Source organism: Prinia subflava, chromosome 1 (assembly GCF_021018805.1).
Source record: "Prinia subflava isolate CZ2003 ecotype Zambia chromosome 1, Cam_Psub_1.2, whole genome shotgun sequence".
NCBI classification, from domain to species: domain Eukaryota; kingdom Metazoa; phylum Chordata; class Aves; order Passeriformes; family Cisticolidae; genus Prinia; species Prinia subflava.
Window position 1 is genome coordinate 33,750,869 of NC_086247.1, and position 23,198 is coordinate 33,774,066.

Consider the following 23,198-nt stretch of genomic DNA (forward strand, 5'->3'; position numbering starts at 1 on the left):
GGTGCCCAGGAAGCTAGTTTGTGAATTGTAGCACTTGCACAAGGTTGGTAATAAAAAAAGGTTTCTGGAGTTTTCTTTTCTTTTTTTTTCTTGTTTTTTTTTTGCACAGTTGACTGTCCTTTACATTTAAATCTCTTGATTCCTCTGATACAACAAGAACTTTTCTTGGTGGTTGTGCTTGTGTTGCTTGAAAATCAAATAAAAAAGATTCTAAAGCAATTGCAAACCTGCCTGTAAAACCATAAAACTTCCAAGGAGACTCAACTTTAGGTGGTAGCAGTAAAATCATACAAATTATCTTACTAGTTAAAGTTAAGCATGCTCTGTTTTGGTTATAGGCTAACAAGTCAGTGCTGAATATAAAGGCTATTGTGTAAAAAAAGAATTGTTAAAAAAAAAGGAAAGAGGCAGTAGAGTCTTCAGCATTTAATTTAAAATACCAGGGTCTCTGTCCTAAAGGATACATTTAATACTCTGTATGAAAGTCACCATCACTTTGGACTCTTTGTCTTTTATAGTCCTTATTTTCTAAATACAGAACATCTGCATTTATGCTGAACACCATGTGCTTAGGGATACAGAAGAGTAGAAGAGTAACTGAGAGGCCCCTGAACACAAAAGGTCTCCATTTGCATGAGTAGGAGCATTTCACTGGACTGTTAAGTAAAAGACAAATGAAAGATCATCCTCATTCTACATGTCTTTATCTTGGACCCCAGGGTGAATTTTAAATTTTTGTTTTGCATTGTTTTTTTTTCGCCTGAGCTCTTCCGTTTTTGAAAAGTCACAGTTTATTCCTGAGAACTCAGCTGCAAAGTGCTTTGAGGTGCTCCGACAGAAAGTGGGCTATTCAGGTACCCTAATGCACAGTAACTGCAGCAGAGCTGATCTGCACTTTCCTGCCTCCATGTATTATAAATGAGTAGCTGTTAGAGTGCTTCCTCATTCCTCCAGCTGGTCAGCCCTCTGCTCTTGCAAACCTGCTGTTTATGACTAAGTTTTCCCTCCAGGTATGCACTTACTGACACTGATAATAGATTAAGCCCCTCTGGAAGTTCTGGAACAGGCACTTCAAAGCAGGTGAGACTTCCTCATTTGGAAAACAAAACACGAGCAGGAGATAAAACTTGCTGATATAAGTTATAATCCTTTGCTGTCTGTGGCTCTCCTCACAGCTTGTGTATTTTGCCATCTGGCCCCCAGTCTTCAGGGCACATGTACTCAGGCGCTGTCTGTCAGCAGGACACTCGCGCTCTACATGATCGATTGGGGAGCACCTGAGGGGAACCACATAACTGGAATGGCCACTTTGGACACAGAAGTTAGTGAGTTTTGTCAGGCAAGAAACTCAGTGTCGCTTCCCAGTCTATTCTCACACCTCAAGAAATATGTTTGGCAACCAAGGTATCAAGTCTTTAAAGTTGCTATGGATTTTGGCCACGGGTGGGCACATCTGCAAAGGGATATTTGTCTTTATAGGGGTTGCATGCAAGGCCCCAGGAAGGTAATGGACTTTTACAGATCTCAGCACACATCCCCACTTTTTTGGCTTATTTTTTTATTGCGTTAGTTCTAGGGAAAATGGAAAGCATATCAAGCAAATTATGCCTGATGCGGTGTATCTAGGTGATGCTGTGATCTCTTTACCAGTGCTCTATTCAGTAGCTGGTTTATATAGATTTCACTGGGTGGTGCATTAGGCTGTAGAAAAGGGTCAAAACCACTGGAACTACCAACATACTCATTAGTTTTCTACTCCTTTCTGACATCATGCAAGATATTTTTGAGAGTGAGGACTATAACAGTGGTTGGGGCCTCATATTTTGAGGTATTGATATGTGCAAATAATAGAGAATTGGAAGGACAGGGGAAGAGACCAAAAAGCAAGCATAATGTTGGATTGAAGGGGATACAGGGCCACTGCCCTGAAGAGCCACAGCATGTTGTCTGCAAGAGGGGAGAAGTTCTGGGTTCTGGGAGCCGGTGCTTTGCCTTGAGCAAGATGCCTATTCACTGAGCAGTGAGTCCTCTACCCTCAGGATCTTGGTAGGGGAAAGATAGTGCACAGTGGCACGATTTTGAGCCCAAGTATTTGCTGAGTTTCTTCAAGAGCTGTGGACCAGTCTGCTTCACACAGCTTAAGCTGCAATCCACCAGCTGATCTAGTACAGCCTTCCTCCTTGCATAGATACGAAGTGGCTGGAGTTGTGGGGCAATTTGTTTGTTTTATCTAATAAAGTGGGTGAGACAGCAACTCTGCTGAATTTCTTTGCACTCAAAATGCAAAACTCAGGGGGATGGTGCAGATCAATAGGAAGATGTGCATATTCCTATGACTTGACCACTAACTAAATGCAAACTCCCTGCCTCTTGCAAATTTTACTTTGGATGACTCCTCTATATTTATCAGCTTCACTCAGTCAGATGAATATGTTGGTTCAATGCTTATACAAGCTCTGGAGACAAATCCTTCTTGACTGAAGTCTATAATGCACCTTATATGCTTTTATGTTAAAGCATTCATTTAGAATAGCTTTTAGAAATGTTCGTGCCGGGAATACAATAGCAAATAATTCATATTGAGTGACTTTCAGTCCTGTGGTTTTTGGATACCAATGCCTAAGTTTTATTCTGTTTGTGGCAGAAAGTGTTACTTCCCATTGACCTTTGAGAAATTTAAGACTTTCCTCAGGAATCAATGAAGAGCAAGAGGAAAATTCACACATGGAAAACAGTTTGGTTTTATTTTTCAAATAAGCTGAATGATTTATTAGCAGAAGTGTGAATAATGCAGTACAGTAAATCTTAGGGCTGAATCCTGTTTCCTGTGAAATGATCTATGAAAAGGGGAAACCTGTGTGTTCATTCAAGGCAGTGGGAATTCATACACACCCAGGCTATTGCTCAGCTGCGTGCTGATAGGAGCCAGAGTGCCCTGTGAACATTCAGAGCAGCTTTCAAAGAGAGGAGCTCCACAGCATGAACAAAGTGACTCGCCACATCCTTCCTCCTTGTTCACCACTCACAAACCTTCTAGCCAGACTGAAGACAGCAAGTTGGTAACACTGTGTTCAGAGATGTGTGTCTGCTGACCTACCTTCCCCAGTGCCCTGGAGAGAGTAGGTTCTTTCAAACCACAAAAAGGAAGACTTGACTTGACCCTTTTAACAAAATTTTTCGCAACGACTCTATCAAGAAGAAATGCACTCCCAATGCATTGTAAGAGCTGTAGACCAAAAATAGAGCTGGGAACAGCTATTCATTATGCAGCACAGCTAAACAGAGCAGAGGTTTGAAAGAGTGAAAAATAAAAAAGATAAGAATCACTTGGATCTGAAAGCCTGTGTTTGGAGCTCTGCTGCATAAAAGCACCAACCATCAGTCACAAAATATACTTTATTAATTATCTTCTCAGAACCCTGAGGGACTATGGAATTAATATTGCATCATCATCATCATCATCATCATCATCAAATACAAAAATGCTAGCAACCAAAGAACTGCTTTTAGATACAGACCATATTTTGTCTACAATCTTCTGTCTGAAAGTATGTGATTTTAGAACAAATGAAATTTTCTGGAATGCAACATTTTTATTTTTCAATGTCATATGGCATTTTGTCTAGAAATTCACTAACTTCTATTAAAAATATGTCTTTCATTTAAAAAAAGCTAGAGAATGCAAGATTTCATTTCAACTTAATTTGCCATTTTTTAACCTTTTTGATCTCTCAACTCAAAATATTTGCTTGGGGGTAACCTAAAATGATCCTCTTTCTCTCTCTTGATTTTTCATTTTGGGCAGTGAACCAAAAAATCAGTTATATGCATAACTACCATTAATATCTTTCTAAATTACTTAATGGAAAACATTCAAAAGCCCCCTGGAACATCATCTACATGTTTTAACTTTTTCCACCCTAAGAAAAATATGTGAAAATCACTTCTGACTGGTATGTGCTCAAATATTTAGTATACTAGTGAAAGCAAAACTATCAGGCTTTTATACATACAGCACAGTTTTTAAAGCAGATGGATTTTAAACACTTCAGTAATTCATACAAATATTAAGATTATTAAATCCTGTAACTAGACCAGTTTGTATGTGTGGATAAGCATGTCAGACAACATACATCCCTGTGACAATATGATAGAGACACCTATACAGTATTGAGGGAAATGCTGGCCTCATAAGGTTCAAATTTTTAAATGCTACAAAAAGTCCTAGAGTGGGAAAATACTTGTGATGCAATTTTTTTACAAATATGTCCTTGCATACATTATTAGATCATTTTGTTGTGCTGATTAAAGCTTCCCATGGTGGATTTTCATATACATATATTTCCTAAAGTCTATAATTAAATGTGATGAAAGCTATTAGATAGTATTTGTTAATTTATTTTCCAAACTTGCCCCACATTCTGATACTATTCCAGGACCAGCAACTTCTCTGAATTTAAAGTTCTTTCTGCTTGGCATAAACTACTGAAAGACACATGACAAAATGTAGTAGCAAGCAACAATTATTTCTCACCTAGCTCCACATCTTGATCATCTGTGAGTACAAGGATGATATTTGGTCTGATATTTTTTCGCTCCTGCTGCACACGTCCTCTGAACCTCGGGGACTTGATGGTGGAACAGTGACTTGTTAGCATTTCAGTACTGAGCAGCGCCAACATGAGTGCCAACCAAGAAGGCTTCATAGTAGTTCCAGTATTTCGAGGAAAAGACTGATTCAGAAGTTCCTGAAATCTAGTTTTCAAGACCTGTAGGAAGGAAAAGAAATTCTGTTCAAGCAATAAATAAACTTCCAGTCATACATTGAAAGGATGGCATTTAGGGAAGTCAAGCCTGACACATACCATTTAACATGATTATAAGCCATATTGTTGAATGAGGACTTTATTCTGTCATTTTCTAAGAATAAACTCAGTCATTCTGCAACTATGCTCTCTCAAATAATTTTTGCTTTAAGTCATGCCTGCATTTTGTATAGACATGACTTCTGGTAAATTCCTCACAGTGCTCCTTCTCCTACACCCCACACTTCTTTTTTATGCAGCTTGGTTTCTTACACTCAGTACCTGGGCACAGTAAAAAATTGCCGGGATGCAGACGTGTTCAGAACATCTGTAGGAGGAGCCCTGTGAGAAAGAGAAAGCAGATGGTTTGTCAGCCAGAGACCTCAGTACTGTAGCTGTGCTTCAAAGTCTCCAGAACTGTTTGTTACAGCTTCTTTCTCTGTCCTGAAAGAAAAGAGTAGAAAAATATTGCATTCTCCATGGCTCCCGTACTTAATTTAATACCATACCTATGCAGGAGTTGGCTGCTAGAGATAAAGGACATTTATCTCACATCATCGGACACAGGTGCTTTTCCAATATTTATAGTCAGATTTGTAGTGAGATTCCGAGAACAAGCTTTAATTCCAGCATGTGACACCTGGCAAGCACTAACGCTGTTTTAGGTTAACCCACCTGCATGAGAGATTAAACCCTTAAAAAGCAGAGGGGAGAGCATGGCTGTCATTTGCAATCTGCATGGGATCACTGCGTGAAAAGTCATCTTCCCACTGACAAGGAAGCTCATATTAAATGACAGTCCATATGATCTTACCCAGCATTGTGAAAGAGCACAAGCGTCCCTCAATCAATCACCGCCAGCGCCGAGCGCCTCATCCATAATGTACAGAGCCTCTGCCACAGCCTCGTCCGTGCTACTCCGCTCCCAGACTTGCCTCAGTGCCTTATCAGAACCCTCTCTCCGTGCCTGTCAGTCACACAGCCTTGCTTTTGTAAGACCTGCTGCAAGCACAGAGGCTTGGCTTTGCTGCAGCACATTCAAACCTGTGACTGAAAATGACTGATTGGTCTGGAGAGGAAGGGGCATCCACTTACACTTTGACATGTTTGGCATTGCTGACTGAGGCTCTGCAAAACCTGTCTGCAACACAGGGGAAGGGAGGGAATATCTGGGGGCAAAAAGGAAGGGGGTGGGAAAGAAACCATGGAGTCATGCCTGTTCCCTCCAGGGTATTGACCTGCCACATACACTTCTTCTGGTTTTATTCTGAGACTGTGGATAAAAGCACGGTGATATGGGTCAATTAAAAATCACCTCACAAAACCACCCAAGCCCAAGAACAATCAAGAAGTTTGCCCAGGGGGAAGACTGCATGGGAACTGGGGTACACCTTACATAATTAGACTGGAGCATAAATCACGAGATCTGTGCGCCCACACCTGAGACTTCAGACATGCAACATGAGCCACAAGCAGATGAATAAATAGCAATAATGAGAGAAACACAGAAGACAAAAGGCACCCCCAATCACTCACCTAAAAATGCATTAATAGGGAGATGCTCTAAATTTCAGGGGAGGAAGCCACAGCAGAGGGAGGGATGGGACTTGGTGCTGGACTGCTAGAAAAAGGATCATGTTCTTGTTTCCACACACACCTTTTATTTTAAGCTTCGAAAGCTAAACAGTTTCATGCTCCTCACTCTGGCAGGCTGTAATTACACCAGAAGAGTGTGAACGTCTTTAAAAGGAAATTCCAAGTGTCTGTGGCAGAGAAATCTTGTCTTTCATTGTCTCTGCACCAACCAACGCTCCAGCCCTTCCCTAACATTACAGCACTGCAAAGCCAATACAGGGGATCACCATCCAACAGTAAATGCTATTTCAGTGATTACCCAACATTCAGATAAGTAACTGGAAGTCTGTAATTAGTCTGAATAGACTTTTAAAAACGGTTCCATTTCCATGTATATGTTAAGTCGCATAAAAGCTCACAAGAGCCCCAAAGACCAGGGTTACTAGAGAAGTCAGCTTTCTCCTGACAGACACCAGATACATGCTCTTGTTGCAAAAGCAGAAATACAATGTCTCTAGATGTCTAATCTTTAAACAGCGAAACTTTGACTCACATCACAAAGCACGAAATGCTATGTGAAGTGAGACTCAATGTTTAGTTTCTTACCTCAGTTGTACAGCAAACTTTTTCAATGTTGACCCAGAAAGTGCAGTCATCCTGACTGCGCTGAGCAAACATTGGAACCAACGTGTTTGAATAATCCCCCACCATATGAAACTGCAAGTTCCTGACAATTACACCTCAGTGCTAATAAAATTTACACTAATCCAAATGGACATCAACAAGTATTCTTCATTTCAACCTGTCTGGTCTATATTAGTCAGTTCTTAAAAATTCCCTTTCCTCTAGCATGTCTGAGGCACCTTAGGCAGGTCTTTGCTAGAAATAAGAGTATGAAAGTTTTTCTTCCCACTCTAACTTTTTTCTCCTTGATGGATAAAGGAAAATGTCGGGACAGATCTATACATATAAAATTAATTATTCAAGTTTCATTGAATGGTTCTTATACAAGAGCACAGTAATGCCATTTTTTGTTGCTCATATTTCAGTTTTGCATATGGCAAATCTTTATTAAAAGGTGATCTTTGAGAACTTGTCCTTTTACAGTCTGTTTCCCAGTTCTAGAAGCAAATGAAGTAAAGAAAACTGTCAAAGTACAGGGTTGATAGGGAAGACAAGGCTGCAATGTTTGTGTTGGATAGTGGCTGGTGACATATAAGTGCCCCTGCAGATACTGCAATTTGTCTTGAGAAACAGACAAAAATAGGAGAAATTCTAAAAAAGACCTTTCCAGAGTTACATGGGGAAGCAAACTGTAATTTTTGTGTTAAGAAATCAAGATGGTACTACAAAATGCTTTTTTCCTAGTCAAATAAATGAGTGCTCATCTAATTTCTATATGGGAATTTTAGAGTGTATTTTTCTTACAGAAGATATTTATGATAATCAATTTGTAGTTAGCAAAAGAAATGAAACCAGAAGAATCCAAAGAAATGACATTTTTTTCCACAGGAGTGGAAATGTATAGTTTGCATTCACCTTTCAAGGAATGAAATCTGAAAACTTGCATCTTTAGTTGTTTCTATGCAGTGAGTATTATAAAATGCAGTCCAGGGACTTATTGGCCTGGAGAATTAATTACCCATGAAACTTGAATTACACTGGCAGAGCACTGCAAAGAAAGGCTACAGTGCCACTTGGTGTGGCATAAAAAGCTACGAGGACTTTATTTCTAGGTCTCTTAAGAGAGTATCTTTCAGTGACTTAGAAGAAAAGCAAAAGGCAGAACAGTATCTTTTGAAAGTCAGTGGATTTTTTACTCATTTTAATCCAAAACTGTTCAAGATTTTTCATGGCATTGACTGAAAGTGCTTAGTTTGGAACACAACAAAAGGCAGCCAGTATTCAAAAAAGAGCATTTGCCACTTTGTTCTCAGGTCCACATTTTCACTCGGTTCACTTAAAATGCCATTTTGTGTTTGGCCAATAAAAATCTGTCCAGAGTCATGCACTTTGTATATGAAACAGGGTATGCACATGAATATGCCATCATAAGTTTTAAAGACATATGAACTTATTCATATTTAATATTCTACAAATGTGGCTTCCACATATTGTTGCATGGGGAATCTGGTTAACATGAACACATTTCCTGTTTGTAAATCTGACATCAAATGTGGGGACAGTGAGTAATGCTACTGGACACGTGTCCATCTCCAGGACTATGTGCTTTGCAACGCCCCACATCGGTAATTCATGACCAAGGGGTAACAAAGGGCAAACAACTTTGTCTTCTCTGCATCAGTGTTTTCTTTTGAGCATGAACATTGAGGTATTGTATTATCTAAAGCCACAGGTTAAGACTCACTGTCCTAGTGGTCCTTCCTTTTAAACAAAAATGGATTAGACAATAAAAGAAACAGTGGTAATAATAATAATAACAATAATAATAATAATAGTAATAATAACAACAACAATAATAATAATGTGGACTGTAATTATGGAGCTTAACGATCACAGAAACATTAGGGTTGGAAGGGAACTCTAGAGATCATCTAGTCCAAACCTCCTGCTATGGCAGCACAGTCCTCATGTGTAGCAGTCACTACCCCCAGTTTTGTATCATCAGCAAACATGAGAAAGAGAATTCAGGATTCTGTTCCCTAGATATTAGTATTAAATATGCCCAGTGAATTGAGAATGTAAGGTATCACAGGGTTCCTATACCAATAAACTTCTAATGTGGTACCTATTTGTGTTGTGTTCCTCTTTACTACCCAGTATCCTACAGATTTTATCTCTGCAGTTACATTTCCCTGCCTCTATAAATTGACATAGTTGTATGTAATTAAGATATAGTCCACAAACAAATGTTTTGCAACTTAGGACATTTTTTAAATTCCCTGACAAGTGCAAGGAACTTGCACAAAAACACATGAAATGCATGGAAAAGAAGCAGAAGGCCTTGTCATTGCAAGTGTTGTGTAGTTTTCTTTATGCAAAAGATAATCTTGGATAAATTTTTCTTGTAGGCTTGTCTGATAAATAAATGGATAAAACCTCTCAAAGAAAAAAATCCTCAGATATCACCACAAGAAAATGAGCTTTCTCTCTTCAGGTCAAGCAGAAGAGCAGCTTCCTATGTATCTTACCTCTGACCTGTCTACTTGACAGTTTTGGCTTCAATAAACTTTTTTTTTACAGGGCTATGATCCCAGTGTTCTCTCTTTCTTTAAGCTCAGACTTTCAATAAGAAAAAGAGAAAGGCAAAGGACAACTAGAAAAACTCTCATAATTCAGAGTCGGGATTCTACTGTTGTCAGTGTTTTGTAATTTCCAGTATGACCTTGGAGACCGGTCACATTGCTGGGTACCTCCTCAACATAATTTCAAAAACCTGCCAGCCTGCCTGTAGTGCCAGAAATCACTGTTGGGGGCATCATATCAACTGGAGATGGCTTCAACCATCCGTGACCCTACAAATGTCAGATTCAGGGTTTACACCTACCATCATAAGTTGTATGCTTTAAATTGAGATGTGTCCACCTGACATTGCTGCTGTATTTGAGAACATTTTGCATACATGAAACTCCAGGGTGAAAGGAGGTGAAAGGGGTTTTCTGGCCCACACAAATACAGCTTCTGTGAATCTTTGATGTTTGTGTCAAAGGGTGGATGGACCTCTCGAAGTCTCACATAGTCTGTGCTGTGAATCACAAGTGTGTGGTTTGAGACTCCACAAAATTAGCAACTTCATAAGATTAGTAATTGCATGAAGATTGTTCAGACAGATTGAAACTAGATAATAAAAGGTCAGCGAGGCGAGATGTTCATCTGCACCCAGCAACCTAGTAGTTCAGAGGTCTTAAATCTCTCCCTTAAATCATATTGCCTTGACGACGACTAGAGGGTTGTAACACCCTATGACAACAATAACAACTCTCACTTTCACTAATACAGTGAAGCACTTCAGTGGAAAAAGCTGTTGACAGATGACTGTTTTAAGTTTAACAATGTTAAAGCTCTTCTCACATTTTAGTCCTCTGTCTCATATTTAAAGGCAAACACTGCAATCTCGGACTACCAGGCACGACAGTGTAAATCTGCAGGTCAGTTTCCTGTGGGAATACTGAGCCTGCAGCCATGGGAAACACACTTACAGTACAGCAGAAGTTAGGAAAAAGCAAGATTTACCATTTCTTCTTAAAGGTTAATCCCCTAATCTGGGTTGTAAAGTACAGGATTTACAACGAACACAAAGAATGTAGTTCCTATCTGGGTCTAATCTAATCATTATCTATTGGATTTCCAACACACTTAACTAATCAATCAGGTATCTTCTCCCCTTTCAAACATAATCTGTGTATTCTAATGATGGATCCTCAGTGCCTCAGGCTAGATTAATTTAAAGTAACTATAATTTAAAGTAATTGCGGGTAGGGAGAATCATAACCTTACATTACGTTTTTACATTGTAATTTTGCAAACAGTTACCAACAGGAAAGGAAAAAGCTTGCAGTGACTTGAAAGTGCAATGCAGGCTTGCTAACCCACTTTTATTGCTTTGTACAGGTTAAGGGATATTCTTAGTAGGTAGAAGTTTCCAACACTTCATCTGTTAGGGTGAAGCAACAAACTTCAATAACATTTTAAAAATATACAAACAAGTGTAGGAGAAATTATCTACCTCCGAGAAAAGAAAAATGTGTATTTCATTTAATGCTGCTAATGTAACACAACAAAACATTAAAGAAAATTAAAATTAATGTTTTTATATTAACTTCAAATCTGTGGAAGTTTAAAAACAAAATTCCCATATATTTTTTCAGTAAGAAGAATGCCCACTGCTAAGTTACAAACTTCTAATAACATACAGTTACCTACATTTATTTCTCACCATCAGATTCACTTTGTTTTAGAATTTCGTATTTCAACACAGCCAAAGAGTGCACTTGTCATACAAAAGAGCCTGGTATAATTGAGCCAGATGACGTGCCCCACAAGTAAAATCAGCCATTCATGAAAGCTGGTCACCAGAGGCCATTTCAAACAATGCACATTTCAAAGTAATCTAAAGTAATCCCTTTTTTCTACTGATTTGGTTTCCAGGCAGTCTTAAGCACATGTGTGCAGCAAACAGGAGGCTTATTAAAACCTCATGTTATATTGCAGGCTATAATGCCATTGCCTTGTGATTGAATTCCATGTCTGCTAGTCTTCAAAGAGAGGGAAAAAATAAATTAAATTTATATGCTTATTACACATGAGTGTCATGATACGTGCAGTTTATTAGCACTTGCTAAATAATTAAGACTGAGAGAGATAATTAGATGTGCACCAGGCTCCAAGCAGGCCTCTGATATCAGATTTTTTTTATCTTTAAAGGAAGTGGCTTTCCAGCTAGAAGGTAATATAATTACTAAAAGACTCCAATTATTTTTCAAATATAAAGACTAAATTCTGTGTATGAGGGAATCTCAGGTAATTTTAAAATTCCATTTTAAACCCACATATTTTTTGCTATAAATAGTATAATACCCCACTTGCTCACTTCAGCAGTGTGGGGCATTATGAAAATATGCCACACAATAACACACTGACAATTCAGTGGCTCAGTAAGTAGTCTTGCATCGGGAGATTATATCACAGAGGTGAACAACAGTAACACAGCCTGCACGTCTCTTTAAATTCCTGTTTAAGTTCCCTGGCTTTAGAAACCATGCAAGACCATAGTTTTCCACATCTCCTCTGGAGAGAAAACTCTTAATTTAAGAAGTTTTTTTTCTAGATTTGTTTACTTCCCCTCAAATGTCTGTTGTCACAGGGAGGGGTTAGGGTAGGTGGTGCAGTCGTGGGGTGGGTGGTCTTGAGTGGAAGCTGAGCCTGATCCATGGCTGCTCTGGCCACTCTCCTTGCTGCCTGCACAGGGGAGGCAACAGCAGCTCATGGGGAGTTATGTAAGGACTGAGGGGGAGGAATGTATGAATCTACATATGTGTATGTCTGTAAACAGGGAACAAATCCTGTATTTCTAGGAGAGGAACTCAAATATATTTTTAGTTCTATTGTCAGAGATGGACTACTCAGAAACACCATAGGATTTTAGATAGATGCCACCCCCTGGATAGCCAGGGGAGTCAGGCAGTTCTAAGTGCTTTTGGAAAACTTCCTCTATTATGCTACAGTGCAGAAAGTAAATTTATTTTTAGCAGCAGCACTTTGTGAGCTACATACTGCAAACATGCTCTTGTGCACCTAGGTCCACTACAGATTGCATGTGGTGCCTGTTGACTTTTTCTTTCACTTTCCAGTCTGGACTTCTAGCGTAATAATTATATATATATATATAATTATATATAATTATATATATATTAATTATATATATAATATATATTATCATATAGTAAGAATATATAATATATAATAATAGAATATATTATATATATAATATTATCAATATATATAATTATATATAAATATATATGTATATATATAAATATAATCCCATTATATTCTAATGAGTTTTACTTTCAGTAAGTTCAAACTGAATTTAATAGGACTACTAAGATATGCACCAATGCCTCAGGTCCTGAGTTCTGTTTTTAAAGCAAGATCTCTCCTACTATGCTACTGTCTGTCAAGCAATTTTTCCAGTCCTGGCACAGTATAAATTCTGCCTTCACTAATATAAATGTAAGATATCTTTGGCAGGCCAAGAAATGTATTTTCAAATAAACTCCTCCCTGACAAACCTGTACTATAGAGAAGGCAGCCTACTATTAATACTAAACAGAGAGACAAAACAAAACAATGTGTTACAAAAGAAAAACATGCTTCATATCCTTTTCCTTAAAGACTCATCAGCAAGCAAGATGCATTGACTTGAGGCACTGCTAAGAACAACACCACACTGCCATCAACCTTACTTTTAATCTCCTTTGTAATCAGGAAGGCCTTGGAGTTCCCCAAGCTCCATTTTCTGGTGGTACACAAGGTAGAACCCCAGCTACTACAAACATGGGGGACAAGTGCCTGCTATCACAGTAATCCTCCCAGTCCAGTCCTCCCACCTCCCCTCACCTCCCTGTCCTGCTGTCCTCACTCAACAACACATCTGAGTGTGCTCAGGGAGATTTGCAGTGGCCTGTGACTGATCCAACATGGGAAAACCCAGAAAGTCATCCTGTCCTATCAGGTGAAAATGGTTTAGCACAGGAATGGCAGCAAATATGAGCAAGGGGTACAACTGATGGATTTTACTGTCAAATCAGGTGTCTGAGACTTAACCTCTGATATATGTTCTGCTGTGCAAATGAAATACATCTCTTGTACTCAACAGGACTGCTCAGCTCCTTAAAACAACTTCCTGTGGACTCTTCATTCCTGGTGCAACAATATTTTAAGATCTTTGGTATCCTTTATTCAGAAAACATCTAAGCATCAATGGTACATGAAGAAAGGCCAAAATGTACAAAGCATCAGAATACCGGCTTTCATCTGAAAACTTGTTTCATAAAAGCTTGAAATTAGAGTCACATTTGCCTGTTCAAGGACAGAATATACCATATACAGCTTATTTGTCTGAGGAATACCAATTATTCCAACCTGGATTCTGAAAATACATCCTCAAAGGGCTGTTTGAAAATAATCTTCAGTCTGAGATCTAAAAGACTCAAGAATAGCTTGCTGAAATTATTCTCTGAAAAACTTTATCTCAGAAAACATTTTGAAAGGATAGCACATATAAATGCACCTTCATTTTCCTAGTGAAAATGCCTGGGAAAATACTTCCTTCATCTTTCAAGTACACATACAGGTATTTCAATTTCACATTACTGGCTTCTGTAGATGAGAGAACAGTTTTAAAGCATGGAAGATAAAGCTGAATATACTGAGACAAACATTTTTTTGTTTTCAATGCACTTCTTATTAAGCAAAGTTTCTATTTAGCAACGAAGAGACATGATTTTATACCATCTTTATTTTTTTATAAATATAGATAACTATATATTTTTATATATTATTAGTTGTAAGGCTGCTCGTGAGCCAAGATTCTACTCAGGTGCTCAGCACATACTGAATAATTTTTTCTAGGAGTAGTGGAGCAGGCAGTCCATCTTGTGTCACAACACTGGACTGCATTATGCACAGAGAAGGGAAGAGAGGAATGGAAATTGGCAATTGTTAGGCAGAAGCTTCTGAAGAATTCAGCATGGATCAGGAATGCCAAGGACTAGCATGTATAGGAAGTCACTCCCAGAAAATTGAGAGGAGTTAGAAAGGCAAATAACAGGACCGTAGTGTTTTTCTTCATTTTGTGTAGGAAGGAATTTGAGAGGCATCTCATTTTACAGTTATTGTTGTGGGGAAACCATCAACGTTTACTAGATGGTTGGGGTTTTTTTTCCCTAAATATAGATAAATTGTTCTTATATGAAAGGTGTCTCATCAACTGTGTCAATAGCCTAATTCAGGAATGTTTAGACCAGTAAAGAATCCTCTCCTCTGTCCTTAGCAGGCTCAGCTGTGAGGCCTGACCAGGCTGCTCAGGGCTTTACCAAGTCGGGTTTGAAAATCCCAAGGATAGACACTGCCCAAATGCTCTGGGGCCCTATTCCACTGTTTATCTGTTCTGAGGGTGAAAATTGTTTTTCTTTATATCCAGTCTGAATGTCTTCTATTTCGTTATGTCCATTGCCTTCTTGCTTTGTCCTCCTGCCATGCATGACTGTCAAGAACAAGGCTCTGCTTTATCAGTGACCTCCCTCTATCTGGACCCCCCAAAACTTCTCTTTGCTCCAGGGTGAACAACCTTTCTCCTCTAACTTCTTCTCACAGGACAAGGACTCCAGCCCTCAAGCATCTTGATGGCCACCTGCCAAACACACTCCAGTTCACTGACATCTTTCCCATATTGGAAACATAGAGCTGGACATACTACTTAAGACAATCCTAGAATTTGGTATATAGTAGCATCAAGGAGCAACATCTGCTTCTGTTTCAATTCTGAGACCCTTTCTATTGGCTTTCTGTTTCACTTATTTTGTCACTGTGCACAATTTATAAGAAATTACTGATATTTGTCCCTCTATTTAAAATTCATAAATGTTAAAGGCTAAATTTTGTTTCTCAGTCAAAGGAACTAGCCAAAATTTCAGGTTTTATGCTTGTCCTTTGAAATGGGGAAAAGTCCTCAGATTATTTCAGTGGTCATTTCTTCAACAGAAATGAAAGCTGATTTGAAAACATCTTTTGGGTTTTATTCCCTTCTTAATAAACAAGTTAAGACAGTTGGGACTAGGAAAGAAAGTACAGCTTTATGTATGAGGAAAGAGAGATTTGAAATACCTGGGCCCCATGTAAACGCAAAGAGCACAGTTGGAATGAAACAAATGATCTCACTGGCTTCTGATGAGCTGGGTGGTGTAAATGTTTCACACTAACCACACAGCACACTCATAATACAGGAGCTAATTCATCTGCCATGAATACATTCCTGTATATGTTGTCCTTTAAAATAAACAAGCAAAAATGAGTAATTTATTGAGTTAAATGAATAGTTTTCCAGAGGGACCCGTTGTGTCCATATGACTGATTTTAAAGTCTAAATGAAGGCAGCTTAAATGTTATATCCTCTGTCTCACTATGTGAAACAGTTACTGCTTTAAAATATGGAATTTCAATTTTTAACACTGTCAACAAGTTCCAATTGTTCCTTAAAATATCATTTGGACTGCTTATTCATTTCTTGGAAGACTGCAAAACTCCAAACACAGGGCTGCAGATGGTGAATCATGACCATTTTCCAAAGTCTCTATTGCACTGCATTTACAAAATGTGTTTATTTCTAGATTTAATTTATGGAACTTTGATGGAAAATTTATAACTACATTAAAGCAGTTTTATAGGAAAAGCCTCCTAGAGAAGAAGTCAAATCATAGCCAGCTCTGCATGCATTAAATTTTACAAATCCTTTTTATATTTCAATATCTTAAAATTTATCAAAAAATGTATCATACTTGATATGTCTTTATAATGTTAACCACACAATGAATAATGCGTTTCCCAGAGTTTTTCTAACCTAGAAATGAAGCTATTAACTTGCATTTGCTTTCATAGAATCTTCCCAAAAGTACAGGTTACTCACTGAGGCAAGCTCTGATCATAAGGTCTTACTAGAAGGTAATCTGAGACTGGGTCACAGATTTCTTAGATTAATACAGACTCCAAACAACTTCTCTCCAAAATTAAAGGTGCTTTCCATGGCTTACAGTGGAGAGCAAACAACATCTCTTGAACAGAAGTTTCAGAAAAAGTCTAAAAGGAGGCCATGGCACTGTCCCCACTATTTTCTGCACAAATATTTTCCTTTGTGACAGAAGAATTCAGAACTGAACATTAACAAAGAAAAATTTCCGGACTGAAAATACTCTGCAATTGGTGTTTAGTGTCCTGATGCTTATCTGGAGACAGCAATTTGCACATAAAGAAAAACACTAACTCTGTTAGGTAAAACCACTTACTGTGGTGGTGGTGGTGGTGGTATGCAGAGAGGCACAGCAAAAGATTTCCACATCACAGCAAAGAGGATGCCCTGACAATACAGCATCTTCACATGCTTGCTTGTTTATTCAAGTTTATAATGTGTTTTTATAAAATTTGTGGCTCTCCTTAGCACCTGCTTTAAAATCAAGGTGGTTTTGTACAGATAGCACACCCTAAATCCTCTCCCAACTCTGAGGATGTGGGTGACAGCACCGACACAGCACAGAGCATAACCCGCACTCGGTCCCCTGCTTGTGTCACCCTGCTGAAAGCTCCTAGAAACTTATATTTTCCCCAGCTTGGTCAGATGATAAACATGTTTAAATTTGGTCAAAAATATACCAAACATTTCAGGGTATGAAGGAGGAGAAAGAATCTGAAATGAAAAATACATTGTGCAAAAGTATCACATGGCACCAGCTTAGGTTTCCATTATCTCCTACATTTAAAAAGCTCTGTTGACCTCTGTCAGAGGCATTTATGTTAACATTGCAATGATTTGTTAAACTCTTGCACATTTCCTCGCTTGATTTGCTTTACTAAAACTAGGCCTTTATTACAATATTGAGTTACGTATTCCGCTTTTCACAGGGTAGAGCTGGGAAAGAGATACGACAAAATGTCTGAGCGCTGGCATCTGTTTCCTACACCTGCTAATGTAATTCCTATGTATCTGCAAATGAAATCCTCCTGTGTTTCCAGTAACACCTAGGAGCACATTTTCAGGACACGGCGTGGGCGCTGCGGGCCGTGGCCAGGAGCAGCTGGGCAGGATCCGGCCGCCTGTCCCGTCCTGCCCAGCAGCAGGGCGTGAGGATGGCACAGCTCCAGCTGCCCGGGAATGAGGACAGGCATGGGCCATGCTGGGAAATGCTTGTGAGGAGCCTGGGGGGCTGAAATGGAGTCCTATACTGTGGGCAGATGTGGGGAGCCCCAGAGGGCTGGAATGAGGTCCTGGGCCATAGGCAGGGAGGTGAAGATGCTGGAGGGTGGGCAGGTGCAGGCAGAGCCAGCAGTGACACATACAGGCAGCAACAGGATCAATTCTAAGTGGCTGAACAAGGATCTATCCGGCTGAATGAGAATCAAAACCATCGCCTATAACTTCAGGAAAGTTGCCCTAGAAGTTGTAGTGGGCAACTACATTTCACCAGGAAATTGTGACAGGGAAAAGCACAGAATTAGGTAGTGTGTGTGCAACGGTGTAAACAACAACATCCAACACCTGTGATTCAGTAGAGTGTCACAAATCACCTTTACCAGCATGACAAAGAGGAACCTATTTATTGTAAATTACCGTCTTCTGTGGTTTAACATTCAGTTCAGCAACTATGCAAAATACATATCCATTGTTAGCAGTCGAATGATAGACGTTTTAGTTCACAGGTGAGGACACAGTGGGAAGGCAATTTTAGGGAGCAAATGGCCATAACCAAATAGCACAGAGCTATTGCTAATACATTTTCTTTTTAGCGTGAAATTGCTTAAAACCGAGGCAGCTGATTGACTAGTGTGAATCAGATGGATCTCCTAGACTGCTTGATGGATGTCACAAGTCAGCATCTAATACCTGCCTAAGGCTTGAAAAACTACTCCTCATGCCATCTGTTATGGAAATATCCTGTTGAATAGAACTTTTGGACAAAATTTTAATCTGTCATTCTGTGTTTGTAAATGATATAAGGAATATAACACTTCCAGTATTTTTTCATGTTTTCTTACATAATGTCTTTCATATAAATTCCTTGATTCACCATGCAAAGAATTAATTGATTATCACTGTTTTCAATGCAATAGCACTTAAACTAAAATGAAGAAAGACGAGCTTGACTAGTCTGACTTCAGACTAAGTTTTTGCATACTCCCAAGTGTGAGACTCATATGGAAAACTTTAACTTTTCAATCTGAAAATGAATTCCAATACAATTGCATTCTATGGGAAAAAACCCAAAAACTAAAACTAAAACAAAAAACAAACAAACCAACCAAAACAAAACAACAACAACAAAAAACCCAAACCAAAACAAAAAACCAACCAACCAAAAAAAACCACTGGAAATCTTTTGTTTCCATTGCTGAGTGAAATGAAAAAAATCTTAATCCTTGAAAGCTAGACTGTCATCCTCTGGCCATCTCTACCCCTAATTAAAGATATCATGCAGATCATACATCCCTATAATATTAAATTACAGGAGTCCTAAGTACAAGGCCTGCCTTAAAACCCAATGATACTATGACTGAGGATGTTATACCAGACAGACTTTCCAAAACCAACACCATTCATTAACTTATTTTGGATGATGTCATGTCAAGCTAGACTGGACTATGAACTTGGATCCTTGATGATCATTCAGGTAAGACTCCTTGATGATGTATTTCTGAACTTCCATTCATCAACCTTCATTTGAGCTAATACTGTCTTACACTTAATTTATCTCTTGTAAAATGATCACATGCTATTCAGAAATTATTAAGAGAAATGATAAGTTGACAATGCCATATTTGAGTGAATGTTCAAAGCAAAAGCATGATTTCACTTACTACTCTATACTGTAGTAATGTGAGACACACTGTGTGTCCTCATTTCCTCTGGGATAGAGTCAGTTTTCTTCCCAGTAGCTGGTATAGTGTTATGTCTTAGGATTAGTACCAGAACAATGTTGAGAGCACATTGCACATTTTCAGTTGTTGCTAAATAATGTTTATACTAAGTCAAGGGCTTTTCAGCTTCTCAGGCTGAAGACAGAGAGAAGGCTGGAGGGGCACAAGAAGATGGGAGGGGACACAGCCTGAACAGGTAATCTAAGGGATATTCCATAACATACAGCATCATGCTTATTATATACACTGGAGGGAAAACTGGCTGGAAGCTGCTGCTTGGGAACTGGCTGGATATTGGTCATTGACTGGTGAGCAATTACACTGTCCATCGCTTTTTTTGTGTATTCTAAACCTATTAGTATGAGTGTTAGTAGTATGATTATCCTTCTTTGCAGACTCGTTAACTGTCTATCACAAACCACAGGTTTTCTTTATTTTACTGTTCTTTTTTCTCCCCCATTCTGATGGGTGGGAGTGAGCGAGCAGCTCCATGGAGTTTAGGAACTGGCAGGGCTCAAATCATGACACTGTACTTCCTCAGTAATGTAAGGTGTGCATTGCCTTAGGAGCTAAGTAAGGGAACTTGAAAAGATTTACTGATATTTACCTATCTACTAATACAAAATTTTCAGACAAGTTTATTTTGCAATCTTCAGCTGTGTTATGATTCTCTGCCATATATAAATATGCAGCCATCAGACCTTCTATTTTTAAATCCACAACACTCTCTTTGAAGACAAAGTGAATTTAAATTGCCTGATCTACAGGGCATTCAGACTTCAGTAATGACAATAACAGTGAGGACTAAAATGTTTTTGCTGCTGTATTGTGGGCTTGTATCTTGGTAGCTGCATCATATTAGATGAGCATATCACCTGTTGCAGCAAATGCAGCACACTTTGAACAACTGTAAGTTAGCAGAGTTATGCCAGATGAATTTGCTGATCCCACAGCCAGGTTATTTGTATTACTTAGCTTGTTCACAGGTTCCTAGACTATGTGCTGCCACACAGAAAAGACCTCACAACAGGCTTATACCTGAAGGAGAAACACTTGCTGGCATTTGAACAGCAGTCACTATCTGTTGGGTGTTTTTTGATTGAGTACTGGCACAGGCACAGGTAAGATGTCCTCTTCCATCCCACCATCATATTTGAGGCTATCTAACAATATCAACACACATCTGAACCTAATTTTTCTCAAGCACCTTCCCCTTGCCCTAAGGCAGGAAAGGAGTGTAAAATGACTGTCAGCATAGAGTCATGGCTTCTTACCAGAAAGAAAGCAATATCTCACTTGGGAAGAACCAGGAATGGCTATTCTAGTGAAAATGTTTGTTAAATATAATTTTTCCAAGTCTTAGCTGTACATATAAAACACCAAAAGTTTAGTAAAAGGCAAGTTTTGTGATCAAGCGATCAAAGTTTTCTCTACTTCCACAGCCAGCTATTACTGATGTTGTCATCTGTGCTGACAGTATAGTGTCTCCCTCAATTTAGGAATTATTCTGTCTTGAACTAACCAGTGGCTATGATTCTTATTACTTTTCTTGTTCTTTGTATTAACCAGCCTTCTAGGAAATTACATTGGCAGCTGAAGATGGGATATATGCATTAGTTAACATGCAGCTTTCTTTATTTACAAAGCTTTCCTCAATTCTGCAATTTTCCTCAGCTGCTAGGTGGTTATGTACTCAGTGAATAATTCCTGCCTTTTCCATTCCTCCAAGAAAATCACATAATGTAAGCACATCAAAGCTGTTGTCGATAGGGAATTAGCAAGGGATCACCCTGTGGAGGGTCTCTCAGTCTATGAATACTAGTAATAAGGTAATAAGTATGAGAGTTTCCTCAATATGTAATTGCTTACTCTTCATCTCAGCAGGTTTTTCTTTACCTAATCATCAGCAAAATAACCCATGTAAATCACAGAATAGTCTAGCTGTTTGATCTGTCCCTTTCTTTGTGTTAGCCCTTTGATATTTAACCTCCCATTTCAGCCAGCCTCACAAGGATGTTTTCCAGAGAAACAGTATGTCCCATTGGATGCGATATTAATCATTTGGAGAGAAGGTGCATGTTGCTAGGCTGGCAGTAAGTGTATGCATGTGAAAGCAGGGCCAGTTGTGAGTCACAATGAGTTTCTCCTGCAACAGACCAAGAGCCCTTCATCTTTATTGACCTAGGGAGCAGGTCAGATATGATGGCTGCTGTAACAAAGACATTTCTTCAATGCAAAAATGCCTTTGCAGTCACACAACCTAATCTGTCTGAAAATCTCAATTTTATTTGTCCTTAAAATACTTCAAGATAACGGCACAATATGACTGACATGCTAGAGGAAAGGCTAATACTCAATCTTTTCCAAGCCATGACAGACATGCAAATTAAATCTTACTGGAGATTGTAAGCATTTTGGCAAACTCTAAGTAACTTTTTACCTACTAACTAAAGCAACAGCTAGCTCCAGAAGAAGGTAACTTCAACAGGTAAATAAAACACTTGTTAAAAAAAAAAATGAAACAAAAAACCCAAGGAAAACCCCAAAAAACTATTTAAAAATGTTGTGGTAAGCAATGAGCTTATTTCTTATTTAATGCATTTTTAATGCTGCAAACATTTTTTTTTCACTCAGCTTGTGAGAGAGCAAGCAAACTACATACTAACTATAGCCCATTTCCCTGTTATTTTCTATGATCAAGCACATGATAGTGAATTGTGTGCAAGGGGCTGCTGAAAAGCAGTAACTTAAGATCAACTTGGATTCAGGTAACGAATAAAAACTTTTGTGTGAACCAGAAAAAGAAGGATAATACTTTCACCATTTTCCTATCCTAGGGTACTTTCTGAAGAATAAAACTTCTAAGGTCACCATAATGGAAAATTAATACCCTGACACTTATGTTACATTGGAGGCAAAAACTTCATACTTCAAAAAATTAAAATTAATTATATATTACAATTTCAAAAGAAGAAAAATCTGAGATAATTAATGAACTTTTCAACAAGAAAATAGGCTCCTATCCAAAGAGATACATGACACTGTAAAACTGCTCAGAGATTAAGGTTTGTAAGTTGTGTGGCAAATATTATAAGGATCTCAGTTTCTATCCTGTTTCATGGGATGAAAAGGAGCGTTTAACTGCTTGGCTCCTGCTGTTTTTGAATGAAAATCCAAGGCTTCATTAATATTTATCCCTTTTTCTTCTAGCCCTACTATACGTGCTGTCTTTTGGGAGTTTCAGGAAAACCAGCAATTATCACATCAAAGGTCATCAGTCCACCAGGGAAACTTCAATCCTTAACTGGTGGAGAATTGCTGCAGCTTTCGCAAACATCTCAGATCAGCCGAGCAAGTGTTTTCCCTCCTCCCTTCCCTCCTGTGACTCTTGTTGGTTTTATTTAATCAGCTTAGAAGACCTCCTTAGTTTTCCTGTGATGCCATACACTATCCTAGACATCAAAAAGATTTTTATACTGCCGTTATATTTATACAGAGGGAATAAAAGAATAACAATGATGATTTAACCGTGATGCACAAGAGGTCCAGTCTGACACAGCCTGAAAGACTCTGCTTAGATTTTCCAAAATATATTTTTGTTAAGGTCTGTTCTGAAATTATTTGCAACACTTTTGCTTACTTCAGTAGCAACAGTAGCATTAAAGAAAGAAG

At 38.6% G+C, this 23,198-nt stretch overlaps 1 protein-coding gene across 3 annotated transcripts in view; it reads right to left on the reverse strand.

Moving 5' to 3' along the window:
- The window catches only part of SULF1 (sulfatase 1), a 123,980-nt gene that overhangs the window by 59,285 nt on the left and 41,497 nt on the right, over positions 1-23,198 (reverse strand). For all 3 annotated transcript variants that reach the window (XM_063392784.1, XM_063392796.1, XM_063392792.1), the window contains exons 6-7: positions 5,088-5,147; positions 4,535-4,769 (exon numbers count right to left, since the gene is read on the reverse strand). In XM_063392784.1, the coding sequence (XP_063248854.1) occupies positions 4,535-4,706 (172 nt within the window). In that variant the 5' untranslated portion in view covers positions 4,707-4,769; positions 5,088-5,147. The remainder of the gene's footprint in view (positions 1-4,534; positions 4,770-5,087; positions 5,148-23,198) is intronic.